Source organism: Chionomys nivalis, chromosome 1, assembly GCF_950005125.1.
Source record: "Chionomys nivalis chromosome 1, mChiNiv1.1, whole genome shotgun sequence".
NCBI classification, from domain to species: domain Eukaryota; kingdom Metazoa; phylum Chordata; class Mammalia; order Rodentia; family Cricetidae; genus Chionomys; species Chionomys nivalis.
The window spans coordinates 8,504,155-8,518,110 of NC_080086.1; the positions used below are offsets into that span (position 1 = coordinate 8,504,155).

Consider the following 13,956-nt stretch of genomic DNA (forward strand, 5'->3'; position numbering starts at 1 on the left):
TGTGGTAACTTCCTCCCCATTTGTGACAATATCAGCTGGCTTGTACCACAATCCCTCTGCTGAGCCACGTTTTGTTCATGAGGCAGAACAAAACCACTATGGGTTCCCAACGATGAGACCATCAAATTCATGTATAAGGTTTCTTCTCAAGATAGCCCCTGGCTACGGCACCCGATGTGTTCTATTAAACTGCAAGGGCAGCACACAGATCGGGCTCTTTTTATATCAGGCTGCAAGCGTGAGAGGGCTGTGAACTTTCCAGGAGTTAGAATATCAGGATGCGTGCTGCTTAAACGCGCTGGGACTGTCATCCTGACCCTGAAAGAAAGAAAGAGTCTCCTCACTGTCCTTAGGTAGGAACTGAGAGATTTTGTTTCCCCCTACTGTGTTATTGTTCCCGGCCTCCAGATCTTGTTGTCTTGTTTATGTCCAGTGTTCTGCCATGCTGGTGCAGTTCAAGATGCAGTTCTCCCCCTACTGCTCCCTGGCATCTACACAGACACACTGCTCCCTTAATGAAGTATTTTTGGAGTGTTAGATTAGAAAACCCACTCACGCTTATATGCATCAAGCACTTTAGAAATAATGGAGAAATATTAAAATATATAACTAAGAAAATTATACCATCCATATGCATTTTGAAAATGAAGCCAAACAAAACTTATTGCATAATAAAATATTAGATATGAATGGAAATTTAAGCACTACAAAAGTAAGTCACAAAAATTAACTTTACCTCAAATTATTTATATCATACATCCTGCATGCCCCAGGCACACCACATTTCAGAGTTCCCCAATGTATACAGGTTTGGTCTACTAAAGCGCCAAAATAAATAGGTGCCGGAATGCCAGCTGCAATGAAGAGAAAAACATCCCGTTGCAAGGATGAGAGAAAAGAGAGAGAAGTATTGTTTTATTTGAAAGTACTTCAATTTCCCCATTAAATAAAAAATATAACAAAATAAGTATCAATGGCTCTGTGCTTTTAGAAATCATAACTAACTTAATGCAAAGTTTCTAGATCAGAACAAATAAAACTATATGAAAGATGCTAATAAAGTATTCATCGTATTCATAACCATGGACCTCATGTATTTTCTTTCATGACCTATGCTTTTTTTTACACATTTAACTATCAAAACCATTTCCTTCTCATTTTATTCTTGAATATACTGAGAAATGAAAGGTGTAATTAAGTTCACGTAAACTCTTTAAAGATAAAGGGAAACATTTATCATCTCTATAGGTACTCCATTCTCAGACTTAACACAAGTTGCCATTTCCAAAGGCAAGGGTTTGTGAACTGGAGTTCAGGGTCACATGGATAGAGTATATGTATGCTAAAGAAGCCACAAAGTTGTTGAAATTCCCTGGATGTGGACAGTTGGAATCGTGTAGAACCAGAGCCAAACTGTCTTTACCTCTCATATTGATCATCCATTATCTTTTTTTTATTAATTCATTTTTTTTTGTTTTTTTATTTTTTTATTAATTTATTTATTTATTCATTAAAGATTTCTGCCTCCTCCTCCCCACCACCACCTCCCGTTTCCCTCCCCCCTCCCCCAATCAAGTCCCCCTCCCTCATCAGCCCAAAGGGCAATCAGGGTTCCCTGCCCTGTGGGAAGTCCAAGGACCACCCACCTCCATCCAGATCTAGTAAGGTGGGCATCCAAACTGCCTAGGCTCCCACAAAGCCAGTACATGCAGTAGGATCAATAACCCATTGCCATTGTTCTTGAGATCATCCACTATCTCATATCCATGCATCTATCACATGAAGCCTTTGTGGATGTACTGAATTAACAGGATGCTATCCTCCACTCACCCAAACACTAAGGATGCCATCAGATAGCATCTGATCCTACAGCAGAGAATTCCCTGCTTTGTGGTCACCAACCTACTTCACGTTCCCACAGAAATATTTGAGAAGTGCCTTATACGTGACTTCCTTTCTTCTATAACTATAAACATCACTAACTGCCACCATGTTGGAACCTGATACTTGGATGACTTGAGTCTGTATTCCCATTATGGTGACTCATGCTTGATTCTATAACAAATCCTGTTATTCCCTTTAAGGTGAGGTTTGTAGATTGACAAGATAGTTGCTATCTTTTTATTTGGAAAAAATTAATTAGTTTATTAAATACTTAGTATGGTATTGGTGTGATGTGTTATGGAAATTGTTCATACCAAATGTTCTTGTGCAAAATGCATGTAATCCAACTCCAAGTGACTTCTCTTCAGACTTGACACACCTGAAAAGTACACACACACATGAATAAAAGAACATCATGCAAACCCTGGCTGTCCTAGCATCCTACTAATGACAACGATAGTCACAATGGTTAAGCTTTTTATCCTGAAGTGATAATACAGCTCTACTTATGAATATAAAGAAGGAGAATACGAGTTCTGAAAACTGTCCTATGATCTGCACACATCTAAAGCATGGTGGAGACCATTAAATGCTTAGACATGGACTGCTAACCTAGATGGAGAAATCCTTGATTACCTTGGTGACCACTGAGCTGTACTATCATAATGAACACAAACCTTTGAAAACACAAATCAAATAAATCTTTTGTTAAGTTGTTTGTCAAGTATTTTGTCATGTTGATAAAAAAGCTAATATGTTATATAAAATTCAAACTAAATGAAGGGCAGACAAACAGAGAAAGAATCTATCATGTAGACTATGACATTAAAAAATCCTAATATTCAGCACTTGGGAGGCAGAGGCAGGTGGATCTCTGTGAGTTCGAGACCAGCCTGGTCTACAAGAGCTAGTTCCAGGACAGGCTCCAAAACCACAGAGAAACCCTGTCTCGAACCCCCCCCTCAAAATGCTAATGTTTCATAGAGATAACAAGTTTAGATGTTTGTCTTTTCTTCAACCACCTACAAAAATAGACATAAGGTGGTTTTGAGAATTATATACAAAGGGGAAGCTTATGAAGAAGTCATGATAAAATCTGAAAATTATTAGATTTCTTAGGAAGGAATTAAAGGGAAGCCCCTTTACAATTTGCTGTTTCCCCACCAAAAACACCCTTGAATAAGAAAAGATTAACAAATTTTGTTGAGATTTCATTTTGGAAGTGATTCCATGAAAGAGTTCAAGAAAACATAGAGATTTCATTTTGGATGTGATTCCTGAAAGAGTTCAAACATAACAGACTAGAAGAAGAAGAATAGCTTGCAAACAGTAGTAGCAATCATCAATCATTTACATTGCAATCATCAAATTCAGCAAGAAAGAGTAAAGAAATATGAGAATAATTTGAATAGAACTTATTTCTATTACATCAAGAAATGGCACATTAGGTTATAAGATAGCTTAGTGGGTAAACTTGCTTGCCAACAAGCTAGACAAAATTAGTTCAATACATGGAACCCACATGGTAGAAAGAGAACCAACTCCTGCAAGATGTCCTCTCATTTCAACATGCAAACACACATGTGAATGAACAATCACACACATCCACACAGAGAGACACAAAATGTTTTTAAAAATCACACATTAAAACATCAATAAGCCACATTTTCTATGCCCAGTTATAGAGTCAACTTCAAAAAGTAAGACAATTGAGAAAGACAGTGAAGCATGAAAATTGGAACAGGCATGTAGTAAACATGAGAGCACCTCTTGAGAGCGCTTGGAGATTTTAATAGGAGTGTATAACTACTTGCATGACCTTAATCTTTGACTATCCTGCTCTATGAGGAAAACTTCTCCTTATTAAATGAGCATGCTTCTTTGAAATACAGACACCTGGAGTAGTGAGGAGAAAGGAGGCACCATGTAGCCACATCAGCTGAATCAGTCTAGCACATGATGGAGTGACAGATGACACAACCAGTTTTCCACAGTTGTAAGAACTAGCAATACCCAATACCTTTATCTGTCTGTGAACCTATGAACAAGGCATATACCATATCTCCATTGTGTGGATATAAGAATATAACATCTTACCATAGAAAGCTAATATATAAGGTCATATATCAAGCCTATTCCAGTGAGTGGCTATGATGGGTAGAAGCAGGGGAAAGAAAGAACCAATGGGAGAGAAAGGAAAAATCAAGGGTGGAAAGAAGAAAAGGAAAGGGGCATAGAGAGGAGAGAGAGGAAAGGAGAGGAGAGAAGAGAAGAGGAGAGAAAGGGAGAGGAGAGGACAGAGGAGATAAGAGCAGAAAAGAGGAGAGGAGATGAGAGGAAGGAAGGGAGAGGAGAGGAAGGAAGAGGAGAGGAGAGGAAAGAAGAGGAGAGGAGAGGAAGGAAGAGAAGAGGAGAGGAAGGAAGAGGAGAGGAGAGGAAGGAAGAGGAGAGGGGAAGGAAGTGAAGAGGAGAGAAGAGAAGAGAAGAAAAGAAAAGAAAAGAAAAGAAAAGAAAAGAGAAGAGGGAGAATAGGAGGGAAGTGAAGAATGAAAGAGCAAAGGGATTTAGGAAAGGAGGAGAAGGTGATGGGGTGGAAAGGGAATGTAAGGTAGGTAACAGAAAAGAGCACAGGGAAGGGAAGGGAGGAGTGAGAAGCTTGGTCCATTCTTTAAGGATAAAATGTTATGAATCACATGTCATAGTTAACTTTGCTTCTAAATTCCATTTACATTTTCCAATTGTTAGTGCATGTGAAGTTTGCTAGAGTAGTAATAGTGACTGATAACTGATAAATATTAAAAACTTTGAAACATGACTCTGCTATTCCTCACTTTATTTAAAAATTTGAGTATCAATTATGGCATTAATGTATCCCATAGTTAGAGAGTACCTACAATTGTATTCATGTACCTCCTTGTTAGAGAGTATGTAATACTGCATTTATGGTTTTTGTTAAAGGAAGGTTGAGTTCAGGATGATATTTACATAGAGGATTTCAAAACCTGACAACCGAGTTAGCCGAGTCATAGAAAATGAGTGTTCGACAAATACTCTCTGCCTGCCAATACAAGACATCCATTCAAGTAGGCTTAAGGCATAAATGGAGAAAATAGAAAAGAGAAGAGGGGATATTCCAGCAAACTTTAAAATACTGTTAAATATAGCAACGCTCAGTATAAGAGTCTTGATAAAGGTATATCAGAGCATTGAGGTACTAAGAACCATGACTGCAAGGGTCTGTCCTGGGAAATGGAATTTTAATAAGTGACCAAAAATTCTAAATGGCATTGATTGGGTACTCAGAGTGTAAAGGTGTTTGGCACAGAGGCTAAATGACCCAAGTTTTATCCCAAGAACCCAGAAACATATGTAGAAATATAACATTAAAAAATCCTAATGCAAAGGCATGCATCTGGAATCCCAGCATTTTCATAGTGAAATAGGAGAAAACAGAATTACTTGGGAGCTTGAGGGTCAGGTAGGCTAGAGTATACAACTAGCACAGCAGTAGAAATAGTAAGGGAAAACTTGCCTCAAAAACAAGAATAGCGGGAAGAGCTGATTCCCCAGCATTGTCTTCTGACCTCCGTGTGCTCTTAGTGGCACCCACGTGCCCCCCCACTACACACACACAACATACACTCACATATGCACACACTACTAAAAAGTAAAGAGAGAAAGCTAAATGAGAGTTCCTTATTACCTCAGAAAAACCATATACCCATGTAAGGCTGCTAGCGCGTAGATGAAACTGCCAATTGATGACAATATTAAAAAGTACTGCAGCTTTACAGTACAGTCAGGGCCTTTGTTGCACAGCCCAAGGACTGCAGATGAACTTCCTGAAGACTGGATGCAACTGCAGTTATGAAACACCTGTGAAAAAAATGTATTATTTAAAGAAGAAAAATGTTGGGCATAAAGCTTCAATGTTTCTTACAAGGCTATTTAGATCAAAATGAAGAGTCTCAGGACCAATGATATATCTTAGAGGAAGTGCACTCATCTAGAAAGAACAAGGACCAAGTTGGAGCACGAACACCATTAAATAAAAAATAAGAAGTAAAATAGAGGTTTCTTTTCATTTTTATTAAGCATAACCACTGCTTTTTTGCTTTTGGTATCTCAGAATTCTATCATAAAATACAAAGAGATATACTTAATAAATTGCTTTGTTTTTCTAAATATGTGGAATTTTCAAAGAATCAATTATCCTGAAAGAACACTTTATTTTTTATATTTATTTTCTTGTTTGCTTGTTTTTTTTCTTTTAGGTATGTTTACATATGTGTGTGTATGTACCTGTCTATGTCTGAATACATATGTACCATGGCAAACATGTAGAAGGCATGGGTTAAGCTATGGGAGTTAGTTCTCTTCTTCTCTCCTGCAGGGACCCAGGATGTAGTTCTAATGGTAACACTTGGTGACAAATGCCTGTACCTGCTGAGTCAACATTCTAGACTGAACATAATTTTTAAAAAAGTAAATAAATACTGCTTTGTTTTGATTTGACCCTAGTATCAAGCCTTTCAGAGTGCTGATGGAATACTATCAATTGCATGCTTACTAATAAAGTCATGTCCCCAAGAAGAAGAGTTTAGAGTTTATTTCAACAAAAAGTCAATACTTTTTAAATTGTTGTTGTATTTCTTTTTGTTGTTTTGTTTTTGTTTGTTTGTTTGTTTGTTTTCAGGTGATTTTTATTATTATTTTATAAATAATAGGAATCAAAATTTCCACTTCCACCCCTTCTCCCACTTCCCTCCCCTCCCCCACTCACCCTCCAGTCCTAAGAGAGGACAGGGTACCCTGCCCTGTGAGAAGTCCAAGGCCCTCCCACCTCCATCCATGCCTAGGAAGGTATGCATTCAAATAGAATAGGATCCCCAAAAGCCAGCACATGCAGTAGAGAGAAATCCCAGTGCCATTATCATTGGCTACTCTGTCTGCCCCAATTGCCAGCCACATTCAGAGGGTCCAGCTTGATCCCATGCTTGTTCAGTCCCAGCTCAGCTGGCTTTGGTGAGCTCCCATTAGTTCAGGCACACTGTTCCTCAGGGTCCAGCAATACCACTCTTGAAATATACCCAAGAGATGCCCAATCATACTACAAAAGCATATGTTCAACTATGTTCATAGCAGCATTATTTGTAATAACCAGAACCTAGAAACAACCTAGATGCCCTTCAATGGATGAATGGATAGAGAAAGTGTGGCACATATACACATTAGAGTACTATTCAGCAGTAAAAAACAATTACATCTTGAATTTTGCATGCAAATGGGTGGAAATAGAAAACACTATCCTGAGTGAGAAAACCCAGATCCCAAAGAAATGAATATGGTATGTACTTACCCATTAGTGGATTCTAGTCATAAACAAAGGACATTGAGTCTATAGTTTGTGATCCTAGAGAACCTAAGTAATTGTTGTATTTCTTAATCTGATTAAAAATCAAAATTTATATTTCATTTTGATTATCAGCCAACTCTGTAAGTATTATAACATGTTTAAGGCAAGGAAAAATGCTTAACTGTCTGCTAAGCTGTAGTGATGTGGGGCTGTGGAGACAGCACAGCCTGTAAAGTCCTGCACAGGAATGAGGACCTGAGTTCACATTCACAGCACATATGTGAAAGATGCATGTGTAGAAAAAGTGCTCACAACACTGGTGCTCTGTAAGAGGGAGCAGGTGACTCCCTGGGGCTCACTTGACAGCCAGCCTAACAGAATCAGCAAATTCCAGGACAGAGAGATCCTGTCTCAAAAGCACAAAGTGAATGGGACCTGAGAGCCCACAGAGGAGGTTGTCTTCTGATCTCCATATGCACATGAAACTGCACACACACACACATACACACACACTCAACTGCAATAAATAAATGAATGAAAAAAGCTCGTGATATGGAAAGATAAGTTTTCTGCCTGCCTCAACTGTGTAACTGGCTTAAGACTGACATGGGCTTCATGAGATCCTATTACAAAAAGGACAAACTCTGTCCAGTATATTTTAAATTTTTAATTTTTATGTTTGTTTATGTCTGTGCTTCTGTATCTGTGTGTATTAAAGCAGGTATAATTGATGCCTGAGGAAGGTCAGATTGAGTGTCAGATTGCTTGGAGCTGGAGTTGTGAGCTTTATTCAAAATTTTATTAATTATTTTAAGCGTGGGCTAATTTTTGCTTTTCAGAAGATTTGACCTTAGATCATAGCACATATTAATGCAGCACACAAAACATCAGCCCAGAACACTGAAAGCGTGTTTACCATGTTGATTCCTGTTCCAACAGACTTCTCACAGCCTGCAAGGCAGGCTGACATGTACGATAGGCCGTTGTCTCCACACACTGGATCCCACGTTTTATTTGAGCATCTACACCTTGTGTTGCAGTCAGCAAGCACCTTATGATCCTCATACAAATGCTGCTGAATTCTGAAATAATGTAAAATAATGTTAGGAATACTAAAAAGGTACCCGCACGTTATATTCTTCTCTTCATCTCAGCACATTCACACACACACACACACACACACACACACACACACACACACACACACACACACAGAGAGAGAGAGAGAGAGAGAGATTTCATCTTCTCCCGAAAATAGAGACAGAAATACAAATATCAATGTATGATCTCTGTTCTATGTTTTTGACACAAGTTACCTGCTCCATTGGTCACATAACTGCTTTTTAATTACTTCAGAAACAAACATTAAGTGCCTACCATAAAGAAAAATACTTTGACTGCTTTTCAATTACTTCAGAAAAAAATTGTCTACCATAAAGAAAAATATTCTGATGTTAGAGCTAAAAATGAAAATAGTAATCACTCATTGGTCTATATGATTGGAAATAATGAAAGAGAATTAGCTTGATAAAAATGTGTAATTTACATTTATAAGATAGATGCTGCATTTAACCTACAAAACAGAGTGGCTTGAGTAACCAGACATACTCTAAAATATACAGTGTCCAGAAACTACAATGAGATTAAAAGAGGATACTGAGGGACTGAATCCAAATCTTGTCACTCAAATATAGTGTAGACTGGAGATGGAGTCAGTACAGATAATTCTACTTTGGTATTTTTGAAGCTATTTTCTGTAAGCTCATCAATCCCCCTGTTTCTCTTTTTCATATCTACAAAGTGAACAGAATAATCTTAAAAAGAGAGCCAAATCAGTAACTACATATATATTATATGTAATTACTTATGGTTTTATGTTTGAAATTACTCAAATCTTATAATTCTTAGGATTTAGAAAGAAAGCTTATTTTTAATCCCTTTCTCTGTGTGTATATGTGTGTGTGAAGTTCTTTTGTATATGTGTTGCTTTTATTGGTTAATGAATAAAGCTGTTTTGGCCTATAGCAGGGCAGAATAGAGCTAGGCAGGAAAACAAAATTAAATGGTGGGAGATAGGAGGTGGAGTCTGGGAGATGTCATGTAGTTTACTGAAGGAGACAGACACCCTGAAATCTTTCCAGTAAACCATGAGCCTTGTGGTAATACAATGAATAATACAAATGGGTTAATTTAAGATATAAGAGCCAACTAAAAAGAAATATGGTTAAGTTATTGGCCAAACGGTGTTTTAATTAATAGATTTTCTGCGTGATTATTTTGAGTCTAGGTGGCCAATGAATGAACAAGCAACCTCTGCCAACAGAATGGCACCCAATGAACATTTGGGGATGATGCCTACCACCCACATCAGATCCAGATACTTTTGTGCCCACTCGGGGTTGGGATAAAAGTAGCTGAGACAATGCCCACAGCTCAGCACTCTACACTTGGGCAAACAGTTAAATTGGGTCTGCTTGATGTACCTAGGCAGGAAAGCATGCCAGATTCCTGCCACCATACACAGAGATATTTCCAGGCTTCATAGTGCATTGAATGGAAGATTTAGCTTTTACTCAGATAAAAAGCCTTTATATGCTGCATGGTGCTATCCAGAGTTGAGGTAATTAGGAAAGCTCCTTCCTACCCACCAGTACCAGAGCTGGCAGTGAACTACCTCCACCATATTGAATGTCTGAGAGACAGAGACAGCTTCCAGGGCTGCAATAAGCACACTGCTTACCATTTTAAAGTGCTCCTATTTAGAAAAATAATAATAGATATGCAATAAAGACATATTCAGAGAGAAATAAACCTCTGAATGGGTCACAGTCCTTTAAAAATATACATAGGCTTGAGAGAGAGAAAAAAGAATATAGAAAAAAACAGTCTTTAAAGAGACAGAGTACAGAGAGTAATATATTAAAGTAGTAAAAAATCCACATAAAAAAATCCACATAAAAATGGAAGATATGCAGATAGTCTGGATTGTGTATATTATTTTGCTTTCTTTAAATGTTTTGACTACAGAGAGATATTTGATTGGGGGGCTGCTAAGTTAAACATATATATATATATATATATATATATATATATATATATATATATATATATATACAATGTATATTGACTTCAAAATTTGGGTCTAAGGATATGTTACTTTGAAAAAAGAGGTTCTGCTTTTGTTTCCACAGAGAATGAGATTTTTTCCATGTTAATATTGTTTGATAGACAAAGACCCCCTGAAAGGTCTCCAAGAACCCCAAAATTACATTGTCCAATAAAAAGCAGGAAGCAGTTTGGAGAGAACTATGCCCAAATCCCCAAATATTGTTTATAAATGTTTATTTTCATTTAAAGGAGGATATGCTCTACAGATAAAAACTTTTCATTGGTATGGATCTTGATTTATTGATAGAAATTTAAGGTCAATTTTGTTATATGTATATTATGCTCTTTATTAACATATTGTGTTTGTGAAGCTCATTTAAAAATATCATTAAAAATACAGGTTAATAGAGTCATTTATAATAGTCAAACTTGTAGTCTTGTTAGTTAGGTTTTCTAGATATATAGAGATATATTTCAGTTAGAAAGATAATCCTCAACCCTTTCAAAGACCTACAAAATATGGCATTTAAAATATTTTAATAACTTAAGACTTTCATGACAGTGAGACATATCTGCTCCTGACAGCATCAATTACTTCAAGAGAAAGATGGGTATTGAAGAGGCTCCTTATATAGTTTGTTAGCCATTTGGCTAAGAAACTGCTCTTGCCTGGACTGCTTGATGGTATGTTCTATGAACTAGACATACAGGACACACAAAAAATGATTGCTATGGTTGCCTAAAGGTAATACTGTCCTTCAGGGTTCCTGCTTCATAAAAGAGTCTGCCAGACATTCTACAGGATACAGACAAACTGTGAATAGATGTAAAACAGTCTTTTAAATTTTATGCCTCATAGAAAAGTCTGCTGGATATTATGGGACTGTAGACTGTAGATGGATGGACCAATGTTCCAAAAGAACTTTGGGTCATTCTCAAGACAGTGAGATGTCTCTGTCAATTCAAAAGTTCTGGAAGTTGCTTACAACGCACTTCCTGTTAGCTTAGGTATTATATCCTTCTGGCTTCTTTAATGGAGTTGAAAATTAGATAGTTAAAATTATAGTTTTCCTTAGTTATAACAAAAGATAAAATTGACATAAATATTGTAACTGTAATTCTTGCTTGATAACTGTTTTGTTGTATGTAATTTTACTATGTTAAAGTTAAAACCTTCCTTTTTATTAAAAGAGAAAATGAGAAATGATGGGAAGTCCTTCTGTCTATGTGTTTCTTTCATTGGTAAATGAATAAAGCTGCTTTGGCCTACAGTAGGGCAGAATAAATCTAGGTGGAAAAACTAAATTGAATGTTGGGAGAAAGTAGGTGGAGTTAGGAAAATGCCATTTAGCTACCAAAGGTGACAGACACCATGGAGACTTGCTGGTAAACCACAAGCCTCGTGGTAATATACAGAATAATAGAAATTGGTTAATTTAAGATGGAAAAACTAGCTAGAAATACACTAAGCTATTGATCAAATAGTATTGTAGTTAATACAGTTTCTGTATGATTATTTTACATCTGGGCATCTGGGAAACAAATGAGCAGCCTCCACCTACATGCATGTGTAAGTACACATAAATTAGTGTGCATGTGGAGTTAGAAGATAACCTTCCACCTTGTTGGAAACAGAGGCCCCTAATGTTCCCTGCTAAAAATGCCAGACAAGTAGGCCTATGAACTTTCAGGTTTTACTGCCGGCGCCTCTCAACTCACAGCAGGAATGCTGGAATTATAGATACTGCACCATGTTAAGCTGTACATGGATTCTGGAAATCTGAATTCAGGTCCTCCAGTCTGCTCAGCAAGCACTTTACCACTGAGTTGTCTCCCCAGATCTTTGAAAGGAACCTCCAAGTTTATGATTTATTTAATTTTAACTGATTGGTTGATTATATAATTGCCCCCAAACAAAGTGTTAAATATCCTATGCTTTGTAAAATATAATCAAGCAACCCTTAAAATGCAAAATCTAAGTCTACAGAATGCATGAAATATAACTATATGAGTGACATATATAAATATATACATTTGTTACTTACCATGTATTATATACAATTATGTTAAATTTCTCCCTATTATAGAAACCATGGATGACTCACTGGCCTGTAAAATGAAATTTGAATGCTATCTATTTATAGGACTATAAAATTGTAGGGACATAGCCCCACCCATTGGGGGCGTGTTTGCCTCGGGCTAATGTTTACGGATAAATCTGCCGGGCAGTTCTACCTGCCTTTCCAGTTGTAACAACAAAAAAAGTAGTTGGTTCCAAAAACCCTAGGGTCATCAAGGAAGATACATGGAAACCTGTCCATATAAAATACATAGATAATTTAGGCTGAAAAGTTCTAGATTATTTTCTTTTTTATACTTTATAGTAAAATAGTATATTAGCATGACAACCACCTATATGCATATGAAATCATTAACTTACTCAGTGGTGGTCCCAAGACCTCTTTAACAAGCTTACAATTTATATGGGTTGGTATAAGATTAATAGGTGGGAGAAAAATACAAGATGACCATGGATCATTAACATTAAATTGTAATAAAATGTCATACACAATCTTTGCAGTAAATGGACTAGCAATTGTAGAAATGTTATTATCTTCATGAGGAAACAGCATACCCTTCATAAGAGGTGGTTAAGCCAGCAACTGGCAAATTATCACAGGCCATCATAAAGAAAAAGAAAAATAGAAGGTGCTCAGTCAAGGATACACAGAATGCTATGTATGCAGCTTTCTTGATAGTAATCTTGAACTTCTTCATAATCAAGCCACCAGTGAAATATCCAGCAAAGATTGAAGGTAAGGTATAAATACCTATAAATGAAAATAAGATAGTGTTTTTAAAAGACAAGAAAAAGTAAATGTTATCAATTTCTTTCAAATATCTTACTTAAGAAATTATACTGTATATTTAGCTCTATTATACAGTGATCCTAACTTCTATTTATTCACATATTGCTATTATGTACAAAGAGGTTTTCAAATGTCCTACAATATCACTTTAAAAGTATTATCATTTATTTAACCATTTGCAGAGAGTTATAAATGTTTTATAAGCATCTCACACACCACACATACATACACACATGCACACATAAATGATATTATATATTCATGCATCTTATTTCTCTGTGTATTGGGAATTTGACTCAGCTCCAGTTGATTGTAAATGTAGATGCGAGTCTGTGTTTGTAAAGCATAGAACAATTTGTGTATTACTGATGCTGTCCAGAATGATTCCTCTCTGAATCCTTCCTCAGTAAAAATTCAAGGGGAAAAAGGAAAGGGAAGAGAAAAATCCTGGCTAGGTTGTCTTCATACTTCACCAGCATCAGGCTTGGAAGAATTCACCCATCCCTTGAGATCCATACCATTGCATTTGTTTTTTTACATCTGAAGTTAGGGACTGGGATTTGGACTTTCAGAGAATTTTAAATAATGTGGATGCTATCAATATGTGATCATCAGTTATCAAGAGTAAAATGAACCCAGGAAAAAAATCCCAAGTTGGGTAAAATCCCTGAATTTAGTATGTAAACAGAAACTGCATATTTGTTTCCTGGCCACTCAGATACAAAAAATCACACAGAA

At 36.7% G+C, this 13,956-nt stretch overlaps 1 protein-coding gene across 3 annotated transcripts in view; it reads right to left on the reverse strand.

Moving 5' to 3' along the window:
- The window catches only part of LOC130874467 (solute carrier organic anion transporter family member 1A5-like), a 53,753-nt gene that overhangs the window by 2,439 nt on the left and 37,358 nt on the right, over positions 1-13,956 (reverse strand). For all 3 annotated transcript variants that reach the window (XM_057769840.1, XM_057769848.1, XM_057769855.1), the window contains 5 exons: positions 12,984-13,179; positions 8,157-8,322; positions 5,588-5,760; positions 2,199-2,263; positions 737-854 (listed from right to left, as the gene is read on the reverse strand). In XM_057769840.1, coding sequence (XP_057625823.1) covers positions 737-854; positions 2,199-2,263; positions 5,588-5,760; positions 8,157-8,322; positions 12,984-13,179 — 718 coding nt within the window. The remainder of the gene's footprint in view (positions 1-736; positions 855-2,198; positions 2,264-5,587; positions 5,761-8,156; positions 8,323-12,983; positions 13,180-13,956) is intronic.